This window comes from Odontesthes bonariensis, chromosome 4 (assembly GCF_027942865.1).
Source record: "Odontesthes bonariensis isolate fOdoBon6 chromosome 4, fOdoBon6.hap1, whole genome shotgun sequence".
In the NCBI taxonomy this organism is placed as follows: domain Eukaryota; kingdom Metazoa; phylum Chordata; class Actinopteri; order Atheriniformes; family Atherinopsidae; genus Odontesthes; species Odontesthes bonariensis.
In genome coordinates, this window is record NC_134509.1 from 13,238,303 (window position 1) to 13,255,941 (window position 17,639).

A 17,639-nucleotide genomic window follows, 5' to 3' on the forward strand; every position below is an offset into this window, starting at 1 on the left:
AAAACAGTGGCCAAATCGGCAAACATGAAAAAAAAAATGTTGCAAAAACATCAACATTTAACGTGTTTTTCTGGCTCTAAAATAGCAACAACAACAACAAAAAAAGATGAGAAATAAATAAATAAAATAAGAAAAATAGAATAATTCTCCTATCTATGATAACTGCGTAGCTCACAGAATGCCGCACAGCTGGAAGGCTTCAGTAAGAAGAACTACATTAATCAAGCGCAGTTACAGGAGGATCCAGGCGGTGATTACAGGGCAGTTTGACTCTTAGATTAAAGGGGACGTGAGGCAGGAGGCTGGTTCTGTACCGAGTCGGGGTCTGGGCTGGGTCTGAGAAAATGTGGGGCTGCAGGGAGGAGCGCCTCATCAAACGCGAGCGGCAGTGTCGTGCAATGTAAGAGCCCAGCCTGTGAGGTGCAGACAGCAGACCGGGTGCAGCAGCATCGGGGATTCAAGGAGCTGCAACTCCAGGAAGAGCAGCGAGGAGGCCCGAGCAAGACAGGTAAGATGCTACATTCTGTGCAACATGTGATCTAAATGCTTCTATCTTGTCATCTCGAGGCCTATAAGTCGTGTTACATATGATGAAAACTGCAGCTGTGGCAGTGACGTCAGATGCTTAATAGAATCGTGAAAACGACCTGACTGTTTTTGAACTTTTTCATCAGTCATGCTCACAAATACAGAAATACGCTATAGATGTGAATTGTGGTAAACATCTGTGAATGTTATTGTGCGGTGTGGAGTTGATGTGGGAAGTTTCATTCTCTTGTTCCTTATGGCTGAGTTGTTTGTTTATGATGGGATGGGGAAAACGATGGGGCTGTTGCAATGCAAAAGCTGAGCTTTATTTCTTAATGAAATATACTAAAAAAAAAAGAGAGAGAGAGAGAGAGAGACCGTGCATGCTCGTGGAACACCAGAATTTTGCTTTTATGCAATTAAGACGATTCAGTTGCATGCAGTTAATAGCTGTGATGGAAATTAGAGGGCTTTAATGAGAGGACATGTAATGACCTGTTGCCCCACCCTGTTGCCTCAAATATGGAACCTACTGTTTAACACTGTGTGGGGCCATTGTGCTACACCCCTAAAGTAAACTTCAAAACTGGCTGTGGTGCACGCATCACATGTGTCGGACTGCCGCCCTATAATATAAAGAGGCATCCTGCCCTGAGTCTGACTTAACTTGCCAGTTTCCACCCCACATGTGGTTAAAGGAACCCAGAAAAGTAGGGCTGGGTCCAGGCACAGCGAGACTATTTTTGCTCGTGCTGTTTGAAATTGATGTCTTTTGACGATTAGAACACACACACAAAAAAACTTTGACCTTACAGCAAAAGATTTGTTTTTATTAACAGCTCCAGATGTTAAACTAACGTTATGTCTTGAATTTAGCAGGGAACACGAACTCAGGAAAGTTTCTTTAGCAACCTGCACACAGGCAGTGATTCTACTTTGGGCTTTCATTTTGTAGCTGTGTCATTTATTGTTCTCCTGATGATGGACCCACGATCATTAATAATGACCAGTGTGAGAAAGCCCTTTAGTTTTTTCAAAGTTACTGTGTTCCTTTGTGACCTTGCAGACTTACACACACCTTGCGGTAACAGTGTTCTTTAATTTCCTTAATTTGTACTCAGACTGTCTGAATATGGATCGGTGGAGTCCATACATTTCCTCCAATGTATTGCGGACCTCAAATTTGAACAGATCCCAGTTTTGTATACAAAGCAGGGAGCCTATTTTCACACTATTGTGGTGTGCTTGACCGAGAATCCCCAACTGTAATTTCCCCTTTAAATGAACTGCTAATCTCAGAGATTCACATGCTTTTGTAACTCACAGATGTGAAATATTGGTCCAATCTCTTTATCTTCTTTTGGAATTTCCCCCAATCTTCTTTTAGGAACTCTAAGTCATGTTTATGCAGAAATATAGAAAGTTCTCAAGAGTTCTCAAAAAAAACTCTTGATTTCCAGTGCTACTAACTTAGTCGTGTTTTGGTTGGTTTATCTTTCTTTATGTTTTGTCAAATTGATCCTTTATTACACCATATCTAGACACGTAAAGGTATTTATTTTCACTCTGGAAATAAAAAAAGTTTAGATACCTCAGACGCAATAAGTTCGAGGAGCTTATTGTATTTTTTTCATATCAAACAAACATCGAAAAGTTATCACAGTTTGTTTCACAGGAACCAGGTACAACAAAGCCCTGCCCACGCATTCATTTATCATTATAATGAACTATTCATCCATATAAGATACACACTTTACAACAATAAACACTTGGACTTGTTTTTTTCTCTTTAATAAGTCATTTTACTAACGCTTAAAGATATACTCTTGAAGTACTTGAATATGCTTTTATGTTTTTTCCGAGTCCAGTCTTGACTCTTTTACTGCAGAACTGCATTGGATCCTCCTCTACCGGCCCAGTGCAACTACTATATTATTGTAGTACAATTATCATCATTAGTAGTAGTAGTCGTAGTAGAAGTATGAACACACTATATTCACGTCTATTAAAAGCCATAGAATGTTGTGTACAAGTATACAAAGTATGCAATATACAAACATATATACTTTGTAATATAATTTGTGTATAAAATGAATACAAGTATACAATTATTATCCTTAGTAGTATTAGTAGTAGGTAGTAGAATAAGTAATGTAAGAAGTATTATTATGAACACCTTCTATATAAATTATTTTTATCAAAAGCCTTAAGATGTAGTTTACGAGTATACAAACTTATGTTAACTTCCTCTTTGGTGAGGCTTGCATTTTTATCATAAATAAAACATTTAGTCATAAGAAAAAACAAACGCACAAAACCAACACCACAAAAGGAGTTATGCTGAAGAGTATAGTATCATCTTTGGCTGTTATAGTTGGTAGAGGGCGGGAACACTTCTAATGTGACTTATTTTTAAACGCTTCTTTTGATGAAGACGTGTTGCAAAGATGAAAATGAAGGGCCAATGAGGGCAACATGTTATTATGAAAGCCCCAAAGTGGAGTGAAAACCCTGGCTCTTCGAGAGTAAAATACAGCCCTGAAAGTAGCTGGTGGACTGTCTCTTGAAATAGCCTGGATGAGTGGAAGTAGCCAAGTTATCCATTACAACAGTCTGTGACCATGTTGAATAGGCTTTTCTGCCAGTTTTCCATCACCACCCATCCCTTCAGAAGGCTCGGCGCTCCGTTCGGTGGGAAAATTCTGCGCACTGTACACTAGGGAGGAGGGAAAACGAGTCTGATGGAGGCATTCTGCTAACCTCCCACAGAATTGTATATATGGGGCAATCTCGCAATGAACATTCTCATCTTCTTCCTACTGAATCCCTCACTAATCTATCACAGTGTGGACCATTAATAGGAAATATCGAACACGAATTAGAGTGGAACTTGTTCTAAAGCTTAAAATCGGAGCATAAAAAATGAAAGAGACGGTAATCAGAGAACGGACAGCAGTGATAATAAAACATTCTTAATACTATATATTTCCATTTTCTAACCAGTGTCCTCGTGTAGCTGGTTTAATAAAAGATGGTGAGCTTATACTGTAGTATAAGCACTTGATGTTGACACCAGAAACGGCTGTATTTCACTCGCTCAAAGCAAACTCCATTGTAGAATAGCAATAGTGTATCCCTTTGAATATCCTTGACATTTACAACTTGCAGTGTAACTCACCACAGAGATGTAACAGAGACCCACTGAGACATGGCATTGTAATTGGCTTATACTGTTTACTTGCTCTTGCTGATCTAATTGGCCATCATGGTCAGTATTAACATACATTATGAGCTCTTAAAGTCTGTCAGACTTTGTGTTCTGTACCCAACTATCAGTTGCATAACAGAAACTGAATCAGCTGTGTGTGAGTCAGAGTGCATTCTACTTGGATTATATCCACGCTGTTATATTTTCCCCGAAAATTGATGAAGAGAAAATCCATTCAGCAGCTTTCTTGCATCCAGGCATGCCCTATGTTGCTCTGCTAGTAAACAGCATTCTGTGCGAGTCCCAGAGGACATATATTGTGATGCATTTCAGTGTTGATATCAGAATCCCTCAATCCATTAATGGAGCTGTTAAAGGTACTAAAGTACTTTTTGATGTGAAACAATGAAAATCTCCATTGCTATTGTGCACTTTAGTGTCATTAACTGGCAATAGTTCCACAATAAACATTTCACATGCTTATGTTCGACTCTTCTCAACGCCATCAGGACCTCCAGCTTCCAACAATAGTTTCATAGATTGGTTTACAGATATCGTTTGGCCATGGAAACGGCTTGAGTGCCTATCTGCAGCTGCTGTCCTAAAGTAATGTCCTGTAAAAGGATAAAAGTATATTTCACAGAATTCATTTATACAACCACATCCAAAACAGCTGGGTGCTGTAAACACAGAAATAGCTTTTTAGTTCTGAGTGGGCCTCGTGGCCATTATTGCATCAACAAAACCTCAAATTCTTGAGTTGCTTTTCCTGAAAATAGAGTGTAAGTAAAGTAAGGATAAACCATAGTTAATCTTCTCCCTGTTTCTCATTGTGGCGATTTGACATATTCAATGCAACCAGGTCACGTGCATCTCTTTTCCACACCCTAAGAGTTTGTCTGTTTCAACCTCTTTTTTTTCCTCTCTTGACAGCTAAAAAGCTTCACTCCTGTGGGGGGACAGTGCAGGCACCCATGGCTTCACAGGAGCTTGTGAACGCCAGAGAATCGGCCGCTGATAATCAGAATCCTGGAATGGAGGGCAGTGCTGTGCCCAGCACCAGTAAATCCTGTCCGGTCCACACTCCGGGTGTTGAAGATACGAAAAGGGGTTTTCGGAAAGGCATAAGCAGGCATAATGACTATGTGAAGATCCCTGTGCCAGAGTCCAAAGTCAACCGTCTGCCCACGGAGTGGTGGAAGACAGTGATTGCTTTCTTTTATGCTGCCTTTAACTTGGTCCTTACAACGGTCGTCATCACAATTGTGCATGAGAGGGTCCCTCCCAAAGAGAACAGCCCGCCCCTTCCTGATAAGTTTTTTGACTATATTGACAGGGTCCAGTGGGCCTTTACAGTAACGGAGATCAATGGCATGGTGCTGCTGGTCATTTGGATGATCCAGTTGTTCTTCTTTAAATACAAGTAAGAACTTAACTGTGCTGTCTGCTGCATGCTGGTTTTCTGTCAGCTTTCAAGATAGGCCTAGTGATATTCTGGGATTTTTGTGGTATGAATAGCCTGGTTTTCATTGCTGTATTTGATTCACATTTGTAAGTTTACAGTAGGAGAAGATTAATGTTATGGTCAAAATGAAAAAATGCCTCCACTAATGTGCAAAAGTTTTTCATGTTTGGTTGAGGTGGCTTTTGCCTGTTTGGAAGAAGACCTGATGCACATTATTGGGAATGGAAATAACTTTGGGAATTTGTGTCTGATCTGCTGAAGATGAAGCTGACGTGACTCACCAGCTGTTTCTGGTCTGAACTGGCAAACAATAAAATCACTTGACTGACCAGCGTGACTGTCTCACATCTTCCCAGATATAATACTCCAAAGATATTCCCAGAGATTTAAGTAATTCATGAATAATAGCTTTTTCTGTTTTCTTCTTGTGGACATCCACCTCAGTTTTTTTTGTTTCCAGTTTGGTCAACTCCTTCTTTTACTGAATTACAACCACTAGCAACATAGCCTATACTTTCACCTTGTGGCAACACTCTAGAGCCTTGGTTATTCGCTTCAGATCACTCAAAGTAAACTTGACTCATTCACATTTATTTTTTGTGGCTTTTATAGAGATATCTCTTCAGGTTTGTTTTGCTAGTGAATGTAACGCTAGCCAGTTAATAACTTATTATTATGTACATGATGTATGTGTCATAGACTTGTCAACGCTCTGGTTATCCTTTCAAATAAGTTGAATATATTTAATGTGTTTATTCAACTAGTTATTTAGCAGTCAATGATGAAATCGTTCTGTCTTCTCTACACAGAGTCATGCAGAGAGGTCTTAACAGAAAAGTCAGCTCAGGCAACTTCTCTGTATGACTATTCAATATAAAACCTCTAGAGAGCAGTTTGTACTCTTTAGACCCAATGATAAAATCAGACACACACCATTTTAATATAGCTGGAAAATGATTTTTCTTTTCAACTGTTGTCATAAAGTCTTCCACATCTGGTCATTCTCAAGTCGAGTGCGATTTTGTGACAGCATGCTACAAGGGCTTTTGTCATTCTAATTGTGTGATTTGATTGATAAAACCTAATTCAGTGAACTGGCTGAAATTTGGCAACACGTTGAGCAAGTGCATCTCTTTGTAGATTTGAGATGATGTTTGCCCTTTGTGTAGATGGAGTATACCTTATAAACCACGATGGAAATCTGCCATATTAGGACTATGTGATGTAAGGATTATAGAAATACTCAAGAGGCTGCATTAACAGCCCATTTGTTACTCCACTGTGACCGTGTCCTTTCTATCTGCAGGTCAATAGCATGCAGACGTTTTCTCTTCCTCATCGGAACCCTGTACTTGTACCGATGTGTCACTATGTACATCACCACTTTGCCTGTGCCTGGCATGCACATGACGTGCGCTCCTAAGGTGAGTGGCAACAAAACATCAGAGAAGCAGTATCTTTCAGTTTCCAGGAATTGTTGGGCGCAGCCACGCAAAAGAAACCATGTCAGCTTTCACTGCCTGGGGTGCAGCGGTGATATTGATGTACAACAGTGTCTGATGAAAACATGTGTTCCTGGCAGCTGTTTGCTGGGCTGAGTCCAGATCAAAAGGATCAGGGGTCAGGTGGTTCAATAGCAAGATTTTATCTCTGCTTTTTTTTTTATATAGTATGCAGTTGAAGATGCTGCTGAAGCCTTTGTTGTCCACTAATTTCCTGCTGTCATGTCAGCACTATGAGTAACCAGCGGAGTCGGGAATGTCAAGCATCTGCTTCACTAGGCAATTGTTTTGATAATCAAATACCAACTCTTCTCATCTATCAGCTTTATGGAGACTCCCAGGCAAAAATCCAGCGAATTCTGCGGCTGATTTCAGGCGGAGGCCTTTCCATGACAAACTCCCATCTGCTGTGCGGAGACTTCCTCTACAGTGGACATACAGTGATGCTCACCCTCACCTACCTATTCATCAAGGAGTGTGAGTACTCAAAAGAATGCTTGTTTGTTTGATTGTGTGGAATAATTCATGAAATTCTGGCATGAACAATTCATGAAGTACACTGTGCGCTTCCATTGCCATTCGATATTGCCCCAATTGTCGTATTATGAAGCCACAAACAATAAAATGTTATGTTTATTTTCACTTTTCTTTTTAAATTGAAGATGTGGAAGAACAAACCACAAAACGAACGTTATAAAAACTGACAGCACTCTTTCCATCCCTCTTCCTCAAGACTCGCCGCGGTCGTTTTGGTGGTACCATCTCATGTGTTGGCTGCTGAGTGCTGTGGGTGTGGTCTGCATCTTGGTGGCACATGAGCACTACAGTGTGGACGTGGTCGTGGCTTATTTCATCACCTCCCGTCTGTTCTGGTGGTACCATACTATGGCCAACTTACAGGTCAGGAAACCGAGTGGAACACTTGGTGGCTGTTATATGGTCTGTGTGTGTGTACGTTGGTAAATGAGAGTATGCAGCGCTGAATACTCACAGTTATGTACTGTATATGAATAATTATGCATGAAAGGCTTTACTGTTTGCCTACAGACACACGGCTCATTTATTCTAGGGGTTTGAATCAAAGAGGGAGTTTAAAAATGTTTTTCTACTGGTTTAAAATAAAGTGTACCAGAAAATTACATGCTTTTTATTACCATTTATGTTGAAAGGAAAATAATTTGTAAATTGCGATTATGTACTAAATTCTTGGAGTAATTGCCTGTCATTGCCATCAAAATGTTGAATTGCCCCCTCTAGTGGGCATATTATAAATAAACAGTTTATGTGGGACTGCTTCATGTTGAAATCTAAGGTTACAGTCGGAAATTATGAAAATATCCACGTTCAGTTGACCTGTGATTTCAGCTTTATGTGCTTTCTTTTTCCTTTTTTTTCCCTCCAAAAGAACACATGCTTATTTTGAATTTGATGCCAGCAACATTAAGGGCATTTTTTTTTTTAAACCAACACTGAAAACCTTTGAGAACTGAGGAGACCAGTTGATGTGATTTTGAAAGTGAAATGTCCAGTCCATGCCTGACGAATGGTAACAGCATCTCAGTGTTATCTCAGTGTTATCAGAGTGGACATACAGTGAAAATACTCTGTTGTGTTTTAGTTTTTGTATGTTTTCAGCGGTTGATGGGGTCTGGACAGTAGGCATGTCAGTTTAGCACCTGGACTCTTGTCCTGGTGTAGTGATATGTGCAACATGTGGTTTGACATGATCTTGCTAAGCATTGCCTCTCCATTGCAATGCTAATTGCAATTAAAGATGCTAATAAAGATTAGCATCTTTAATTGCCAAGCATTAAAGATGTCTCAATAAAAGTAGACTGTAATGCAGCTCCAAAACAATTAAATATTGTTCAGGATTACAAGTGCATCGCAGATGTGCAGGTTATTCACGCCATGTGCACTATTGCACCCCCATAGCATGACTTTTACATCTTCATACCGGGACCCAGGTTACTGCTCTCCCTCCTGTGCTACCGCCACCCAAGTCCCACTCAGACTCATAGAGTTTTTCAACCTTGGCCCTTGCGTCCCAAAATTCTGTGCAACCCCACACTAAGTATATTATCCTTGAATTGCTGAAATATTTTTCATCAGCTTTACACAGAATGATGAGCCTATCCCAATCTTTGTGTCTGAAAGACTCCAAATGCGTATTAAAACATGCTTTACCGAATTAGTTGCATGTTTGTTTGTTTTATCACACAACTTTTCCAGTGATTCTGTTTTTTTTGCCCCGCTCCCAATATTTTTTAAACTTGCTGTTGGCGTTAAATCCAAAAGAGTTTTCAATTAAATGCACCGAAAGTTCACGCAGTTTTAACATTTACTAGGTTGTGTTTGTACCATCTTCATTTTCAGTTCAAGGATTCTACTCTTTTATCTTCTCTTTTGTCCTGACTGATGTCAGGACAGCTGAGTCGCTGCCCATCTTTCGCCGCAGGCTGAAAACAGGAAACACTACCCAGATCCGCCCTCTTAGGACATCACCTGTTTCGTCCTAGCTTCCTACACACTTATTTGTTTCCTAAATTGTCTTTGTTTTCTAAATTGTCTTCCCATTTGTCTAGGTACCTAACTTACTGCACTTACTCTATCACTAGTTATGCTCTTAGCTGCTTGGTTTTGGAAGGAAATGCACTTATGATTTCTTGTGACCTGAAGTTCTTTTGCCTACCGATGTGGAACACACTTATTGTAAGTCGCTTTGGATAAAAGCGTCTGCAAAATTACCGTAATGTAATGTAATCTTTTTTCTCGACAGACCCTGAAGTGTTCGCCCAATAACTACCTCACCAATACCTGGTGGAACCCTCTGTTCAACTTCTTGGAGAGGAATGTTCAAACCTCTGTGCCGTGCTCGTACAGTTTTCCCATCACCTGGCCTCCTGCCTGCCTGAAAAGCCCCTGCAAGAAGTACGCCATGGTACAAAGCACAAGAGAGGAGTGACATGACCCCGAGGCTTCAGCAGTGCTGCCGGACAATCCACTGTAGTGGTATTCATTCATTCGGTATTGTCCCCTGGGCAGGAACCAAAAGCGTACCAAATGCATAGTTGTGAAAGGAAATGTTTTAGCAAAACTAGGATAATCATTATGTCTCTGTATTTTGCCACTGTGATTTATTTATGAAAAGAAGTCCTTCAAGCTGTCACTTTTTGTGAATGAAACTTGTATGTGACACTAGTGAGTTCCACCCTTGATGGATAGATTTTTTTCATCCTCTTTATTTGTTTTGTAGAATACTTGCAGGTTTGTTGCAGTACTTGACATTGATTTTGGATGTGCGTGCATAACTCCTTCATACTATGTGTTTTGATGATGTTTCCTCGATTTGATATCAGTGTACTTAAGTCACAAGGTGCCTTAGTGTGTTAAACATCTGTAGGTTTACCAAAGCTGCCATTATCAGTCGTAGTGTATTTTTATATGTGCTTTATTATCAATCATCATTTTGTATTCATTTTCGTAGCCGTGAGTCTGTATATCCAAGCTGTAGTCTCAACATTGTACCGCTGTATTAAACTTTAGCCATACAAGGTTGAAGTGTGCCGCTTTAATTCAATTTATTTATTAATTAGACCAAATTGTTGTGTTATAAACTCACTTACCCATAGGATAAATTTTAATTCAAATTAAATTTAAGTCAGAGGTGCATATATTGAAGTACCATTACAGTAGAAATAGCAATGCAGAATGCTGTGTAATCTAGTTAAATGCTTAATGTGCATCTTTAATATAGTCCTGTTCAGGCTGTTATAGAAAAGTATGCACATTTCTCCATTTTAGGGACTTTTTGAAGTAGCTTTGCGTGAAATACTTATGAATAGCCAGTAAGCACATTTATAAAGCATTAAAACGAATCAGTGTTAGTTAGACAAAAATCGGACTTTGAAATACATGTATACATATTAGTTGGCCTGAAATATTACGTAACAAAGCTTCTACAAAATTGACTGATACACCCAAATAATGAGGTCAAATGGTCAAGGCAAGTTGTAACCGTAGCCTGACTCTACCATGCATGTACCCATGCTGAGTAAGTTACCTGCAGATTGCATTCAGAGCGTTCTCAGCTTGGAGAAACAGGAATTCTCACTGGGAAGTTAAGGTAGAAGCTACTCGAAATGGAGACCAGGGGAAGAACAAACATTTACCATCTGAAACAAACCTCATAAAATCATAGCAGCAGTGCAACATTATGGATTTTTACACAGCTTACATTAGCCTTTGATATGCATTTACAATGCAAATGCACCCAAAGAGCACCAGTGTTGCTGCTACTGTTGTAGCACATTCTGTTGTTTTGCACTTCAGGGTCACTGCACGTACATACTTCTCACAACCTCACCTGAAATAGATAAATAGATAAACAACTATCCCTTTAAGAAATATGCATAGTTATGATGTTTATACAAGCCATCCTGTTAACATTGGCAAGTGGAAAAAAAAGAAAACTATCCAAATACCAGAGCGATCACATTTTCAAGATAAAAAGGTCTTTTTATCTCAAGGAAATCTCATGCATCATGTCATCGTTTTTTCCAAAGAATCTTTTGGAAACAGCATGGCATTGTGTTTTTCTTCCTATATTGCAGTTATAAATATGGTTTGGTTTCAGAAGTGTTTCCAACTTTGAGTCATTGTAAAAAGTTACTTTCCTGCAGTTTTAAACGTTGAAAATATCACAGGTTCTGCCACGTTCATATTAACTTTATGAAATAATTTTTCCAGATATCTTGCATCTATTTGCCAGAAATGATCTAATATTAGATCGCTTCTCTCACGACATGATATTACATATATTTAGCAGATGCTTTTTTTTTTTTGCAAAGCAAGGAAAAAATTCAGGGCCAATCTACACCTCAGTATCTGAAGGACACTTCAACATGTGAACTGTGGAAGTAAGGGATTGATCCTTGTGATAGAAGGACAGCCATTCTACCTCTTGTGCTACAGCACCCTCAGTACTGTTTAATCTAAAACAGACTTGGTCTGCACACAGACTGCCGGTAGGGAGTCAGAGAGTTATATTCAAATCAAATCAAATCAAATCAAATTTATTTATATAGCACATTTCATGTACAAACAGTTCAAAGTGCTTTACATAAAATAAAAGCATTGCAGCAGGGAGTGCAAGAAGCATTAAAAATACATAAAAGAATATAAAGAGAAACAAATAAAATCATTTAAATTAATTTAAAAACAGGCAACAGTCTAGATAAGTTAAAAGATATTTCATGCATAGACACATGAGAAAAGAAATGTCTTTAACCTGGATTTAAAAATGTCTACATTTGGTGAAAGTTTAATCTCCACTGGCAGTTTGTTCCACTTGTTTGCAGCATAACAGCTAAATGCTGCTTCTCCATGTTTAGTCTGGACTGGACCAGCTGACCTGAGTCCTTGGATCTAAGAGCTCTGCTGGGTTTATATTCTCTGAACATATCACAGATTCAATGCATGAAAACCTTGCTGAAAAGACCAGCAAGAGTCACAATAAAGGATGACTTTATCAAATCTGGCAACTCAAAATTTGTTCTTATTCCTTTAATTGTTTGTGACTAATCTGTTAAGCATTTGTAATTATTGAGCTGACCATCAATAAATCAATTTATTCAATTAAAAAAAAAATCATGGTGCCTTTTCACTCAAGCCTCTCAATTCAATTTACCTGAATTACACTGTACCGAATAATAAGAGATGTAGCCTGCAAGACAAAAATGAGGGTACTAAATTTGGACTACTCCTTGTCTAAGCGCACCAATCAGAGCAGAGTAGAGCACCGTCAGCCAATAGGAAGTCAGTAACGGATATCACGTTGACTATTGCCGTTTCACAACAACACAGGAAGAGCGTGAATTCGGCTCTAAAACATAATGTCAACTAGTGCTGTCGTGGTGGTGTAGAACGAGAGATGCGTTTTCAATTTTGGCACTTGACTGAGCTCCGTTTATTTTAAATCTTGCACCATGGTTTTACTGTCATGGTTGGGACATCTGAGCAGCTTTGTACCGTCACCTTCAAACATAGTGTCTTTAATTGTGTTTTTCTTGGTGTATCATGTGGTACTCTTTTATCAGAAGCAGCGGGACGTATATAAGAATATCCCTCCAGGTCCGAGGCCATGGCCAATCTTCGGCAACTTCGGCGGCTTTCTCATCCCTTCTTTTATTAGGAGGAGATTTGGAGAGCAGTCACACAACACCAACATAAGCGTCATGGATGCGCTAACGTTTCAAGCCAAAGTCTACGGTAACATGTACAGTCTCTTCGTTGGGAGCCAGTTGATTGTGGTGCTCAATGGCTATGAAGTGGTAAGAGATGCCCTCTCAAACCATCCCGAAGTGTTCTCAGACAGACCAGATATCCCTGCCATCAGTATAATGACTAAACGTAAAGGTAAGCAGCTGTTTTGGGGGGGTTGTTGTCGTTTTTAAACTACGCCAAATTCTGCAACAGTGGAGCAGACAAGCATACATACGCTTAAGCCCGCTCAGTTTTCTCTTCATTGCGGACGCATAGGTGAAGATTTTACCATCCGTGAAGGACAAACACAACAGTCCGTGGCCTGTGGGAAGTTTAGCTGAAATTAAAGGTTTTAAAAAAAAAATGAAACAATTACACTGAAATAAAAAAAAAACATGCTTCCAAATGTTGGTAACTGAATTTTGATTTAGGACACATTTTTCAGATGTGGGGTCCTGTCCTAGTTATTGATAGGGCAAAACTTAGTACTTTTGTGAAACTTTTGAGTCCTTCAGGTTTGCTGTGTAACAGTTTAATAATCGGATTGTTACCATAAACACGCGCATGCTGTGATGGCTTTGCGAAGAGGAGATTTTTCTTTTAATGGCGAGGTTTACAGAAAATTCACGGCAGCTAACACAAATAACATTTATTTATTGAAAACACTGTTCCAACATTATGTATTTGAATTGATAGTGACAGAAGTATGTGGTCGCAGCTCGGAGGAACTTTCCTCTGTTGGTCTGCACAGCACAGTGTTAGAAGTAAGGCCAGAACGTTTCCGTGACCATTTCAAAACATTAACTTTACTCTTCTTTGAACATCCTGTGGTAAATAACTTGCTCGCTTTCTCCTGCTGCATAAACCTTTTTTTTCTCTCAGGATTTGGTCCACTGACAGATGCTCTGAAATTTTCTTTCAGTATCTGCTGGTATGATTCAGAATCCATTGTTCCATCAATGATGGCAAGCTCTTCCATCCCATATGCGGCAAACCATGATACTACCACTGCGTGTTTCACAGATAGATCAAGGTTGACAATGATAAACAAATCAAATTCTTTGTTAAAGTTGGCCTCCTGTGTAGGGAACACTGTATCAAATATTTGGGGATTGGGGACAGTAAAGGTAGCTTTGTAACAAGTCTAAGTGTGGGTATATGAGTATGGTACAGTCTGACCGAAATAAGCTTGAAAACAGCCTGATGTCGCAGGTCCACTCTCTGGCAGAATGACTGACCTGAGCCATCCTTCTTATTCTTTTTCTGGTTTAACTTCAGGGATAGTCTTTGCACCTTATGGACCAGTATGGAGAAAGCAGCGCAGGTTCTGCCACTTCACTCTCCGAAACTTTGGCCTGGGAAAGTTGAGTTTGGAGCCCTGCGTCCATCAAGGCCTGGCCACCATCAAAGCTGAGCTGCTGCGACTGAATAACGAGTGCGGCGGTGCCGGCGTGGACCTGACGCCACTGATCAGCAACGCCGTGTCAAATGTCATCTGCTCGCTGATCCTGGGTCAGCGCTTCCATCACGAGGACCGCGAGTTCCGCACCATGCTGGACCTGATGGTGCGGGGGCTGGAGATCAGCGTGAACAGCGCCGCAGTCCTCATCAATGTCATTCCACTGCTCTACTATTTGCCTTTTGGGGTCTTCAGGGAGTTGCGGCAGGTGGAGAGAGACATCACGGTGTTCCTCAAGAGGATTATTGCAAATCACCGTGAGACATTAGATCCTGACAATCCGAGGGATCTTGCAGACATGTACTTGATGGAGATGTTGGCCCAGCAGGCTGCAGGGGAGCAGGACAGCAGCTTCACAGAGGATTATCTCTTTTATATTATAGGGGACCTGTTCATTGCAGGCACTGACACCACCACTAATTCAGTTTTATGGATTCTGCTCTATATGGTTTTGCACCCCGACATCCAAGGTAAAAACAGCAGCAGTCCATTTTTTTTTTCATTTGCTTTGCTAAAGTTTTTATTGCCCTTCCACTGGGTTCCACTGGGGTTTTAGGTGACTAAATAAGATAACAACCAATGATATCCATTCCCAGTAGTATTTTTTTTGTTTTCAACGGTATCATTTCTGATGATATAATTGCAAGTATATAACGTTTCAGAGCTTCTATGTTTATTGTTGAGATGCTGGCAGGGGGAAATGTGCTGATGTAGAGGTGATTGCGACACATTTTTTAGCTCACAGACACTGTTTTCTGTATTGTTGAAAACCATATTTGTGAAAAAAGGAATTGGGAGTCTGCTGCGGGAACCCATGTCTCTTATACTTCCTAGTTTTTAGGCTTGCCCATGTCTGGCTCGCCTTTGCGTTTAACCGTTGCTTGGCAACCACAGAAACTGTCACGTCAAAGTATGCACTTATTATCGCAATTTTAAGACGTTATAATTCCTTTGAATTTAAATGTGATTTGCTCAGAGTTCCCCTGGAACCAGCATGAATGTTTGTTGTGTGTGATAAGAACAGGACTTCATTCTTCATATGAGAATGATGTATCGAATGATGCTTTTCTCCAACTTTTCTTTTTTATTCCAGACAAAGTCCAAGCAGAGATTGATGAAGTAGTGGGAAAACATCAGGCTCCATCTATGACTGATAAAGGACGTTTGCCCTTTACTGAAGCCACCATCATGGAGGTGCAGAGGCTCACTGTGGTGGTGCCACTGGCTATTCCTCACATGGCTTCAGAGACAATAGGTAGCCAAAAACTCTCCTCTGCCACTCCGCAAACCAGCAGACATCTGATTCATTTCAGGGAAATGAAACAACTCTAATAGCTTTGTTAGGCATCTATGGTGGTAATGTAAAGCCCTCCTTTTTCTTTTTCAGAGTTCAGAGGCTACACTATTCCTAAGGGAACAGTTATCTTTCCCAACCTGTGGTCTGTACATAGAGACCCCACCGTGTGGGAGGATGCAGACACTTTCAACCCCGCACGGTTCTTGGACGATGAGGGAAGGTTGGTCAGGAAAGAGTGCTTCATACCATTTGGGATTGGTAGGCCACTTCTTACTCACATGAGCAATTATACTGAATCATTAATATATGAATGAATTTACCCCCGTGCACAGAGATTGAATGATTCCACTTGTGTGTTGCGTCAGGTCGCAGGGTGTGCATGGGCGAGCAGCTGGCAAAGATGGAGCTGTTCCTGACGGTCACCAGCTTACTGCAGGCCTTCACATTCAGACTCCCAGAGGGAAAGCCCCCCCCTCCCATGCAAGGCCGTTTCGGCCTGACTCTGGCGCCCTGCCCCTACACTGTGTGTGTGAGTGCTCGCAGCGATGAAGGTGAAACAGATTCGATGTAAACTGGGTGCTCTGATATTAAGGAGCGCAAAATAATCCGAAGATGAATCTCCCGGAAAGAAACTAATTGTACAAAGATATATTTTTTGACCAGAGTTCCTCTGTATGGGTAAGATTTCATAATTTGTGGAGTCATTCTCTGATTATTCAAGCACTTACTTACAATAGGAATTTTTTTTTTAAATGATGAGTTCAAAGTAAGATGTTAATGTTTTTAATCTTTTTTTCACATTAGATTATAATAATAATTTATTCAACTTTCACACTTCTTTTCGATTTTCTTTTGTTAATCGTTCAGTTTATTTACATGGTCAGTATTATGTGAGATGGCCTCTGATTCTAAAAGATATCCAATGAATATCTGTGTTGGGCATTTCACAGTTTTATGACCTGATTTACTGTATAAAAAAGAGCAAATATATCTGTGAAGATAATTGTGGAAGTAAAGCTTATATTTTTCTGCTCAACACTGTTAAAATGTATTTCCCTAAATGCCTCAAGTTTATTGGAGACCTTTTAATGACAAGAGATTATTGTAATGAGGATTACCTTCAGTCATGTACTGTATGTCTTTAGCTTCTTTTTTTTTTGCTTTATTATTTTAGAACGATTTTCAATTTTTAGGATTTGATTGGTGCAGCTCTGCTAAGAATTGAAAGAAATGTGAAGAAGAACATTGGAAGGACTACTTAACCCAGTTCAAGAAACTTGTTAACTGCTGCTGATAAATGTTCCGTCTATGAAACAGAATGGCAGTTGTGTTTTATGAGCAAAGCCAGTGTGAGACTGAGGCACTGCTACTGAACACGAATAAACGTCTGATTCTCATTTTGAGGAAATGCACACACCGCAGAGGCGTGTTAGTTTTCACCAGCGGGGTTCATTGTTGCGCTTGCATTTAGTTTGGTTTTAATAAGCAGTTAAACACTGCCAGGTAGATTTTAAATTACTCTGCTTCATTACGGTTGGCAGTCACTCATCCTTCCATCTTCTGATATGTGACCAAAAAAAACAAAAACTTTCATTCAATCAAACAAATATTTGACGTTTTATTTATTGACAATGATTGGTGGAGTCAACCCAGAGGGTTCTTTTACACGACGTTATGTTGATTCTCCTTTATTTGGTTATTTTCACATCATTCTGTTTTATATGTATTATTCAGCTCTACGAGTAAGAGGTAAACGCTGCACCCTTCTCTCATATTCACAGTGCCGGTGAGCTTCATTGCAATTGATACAAACATGTAATCAATTACTAAAACATCCTCAATTCATGTACACTGTACCTCCTAATGTACTTTCTATAAATCAGGTAAACGCAGCTTCAGTTTCACCTTTAAACTTT

At 39.9% G+C, this 17,639-nt stretch overlaps 2 protein-coding genes across 2 annotated transcripts; both read left to right on the forward strand.

The window, feature by feature from the left end:
- Positions 1 to 169: 169 nt before the first annotated feature.
- Positions 170 to 10,231, forward strand: sgms2a (sphingomyelin synthase 2a). Its single transcript, XM_075463049.1, has 6 exons — positions 170 to 508; positions 4,670 to 5,159; positions 6,508 to 6,625; positions 7,027 to 7,180; positions 7,437 to 7,603; positions 9,483 to 10,231. The coding sequence occupies exons 2-6, from the start codon at positions 4,711 to 4,713 to the stop codon at positions 9,666 to 9,668; spliced, it is 1,074 nt and encodes a 357-aa protein (XP_075319164.1). The 5' UTR covers positions 170 to 508; positions 4,670 to 4,710; the 3' UTR covers positions 9,669 to 10,231.
- A 2,332-nt stretch (positions 10,232 to 12,563) lies between these two features.
- On the forward strand, positions 12,564 to 17,197 carry cyp2u1 (cytochrome P450, family 2, subfamily U, polypeptide 1). Its single transcript, XM_075464421.1, has 5 exons — positions 12,564 to 13,120; positions 14,246 to 14,896; positions 15,520 to 15,681; positions 15,814 to 15,981; positions 16,089 to 17,197. The coding sequence occupies exons 1-5, from the start codon at positions 12,691 to 12,693 to the stop codon at positions 16,292 to 16,294; spliced, it is 1,617 nt and encodes a 538-aa protein (XP_075320536.1). The 5' UTR covers positions 12,564 to 12,690; the 3' UTR covers positions 16,295 to 17,197.
- The last annotated feature ends 442 nt before the right edge of the window (positions 17,198 to 17,639 follow it).

What these genes read in the sequence shown, in the direction of transcription:
- sgms2a (XM_075463049.1), top strand. Translation starts at nt 4,711, where the DNA reads ATGGCTTCACAGGAGCTTGTGAACGCCAGAGAATCGGCCGCTGATAAT. An exon ending in CTACCTATTCATCAAGGAGT is followed by an intron (nt 7,181 to 7,436) that starts GTGAGTACTCAA and finishes CTCTTCCTCAAG; the next exon opens with ACTCGCCGCGGTCGTTTTGG. An exon ending in ATACTATGGCCAACTTACAG is followed by an intron (nt 7,604 to 9,482) that starts GTCAGGAAACCG and finishes TTTTCTCGACAG; the next exon opens with ACCCTGAAGTGTTCGCCCAA.
- cyp2u1 (XM_075464421.1), top strand. Translation starts at nt 12,691, where the DNA reads ATGGTTTTACTGTCATGGTTGGGACATCTGAGCAGCTTTGTACCGTCA. An exon ending in TTTGCACCCCGACATCCAAG is followed by an intron (nt 14,897 to 15,519) that starts GTAAAAACAGCA and finishes TTTTTATTCCAG; the next exon opens with ACAAAGTCCAAGCAGAGATT. An exon ending in CATGGCTTCAGAGACAATAG is followed by an intron (nt 15,682 to 15,813) that starts GTAGCCAAAAAC and finishes TTTCTTTTTCAG; the next exon opens with AGTTCAGAGGCTACACTATT.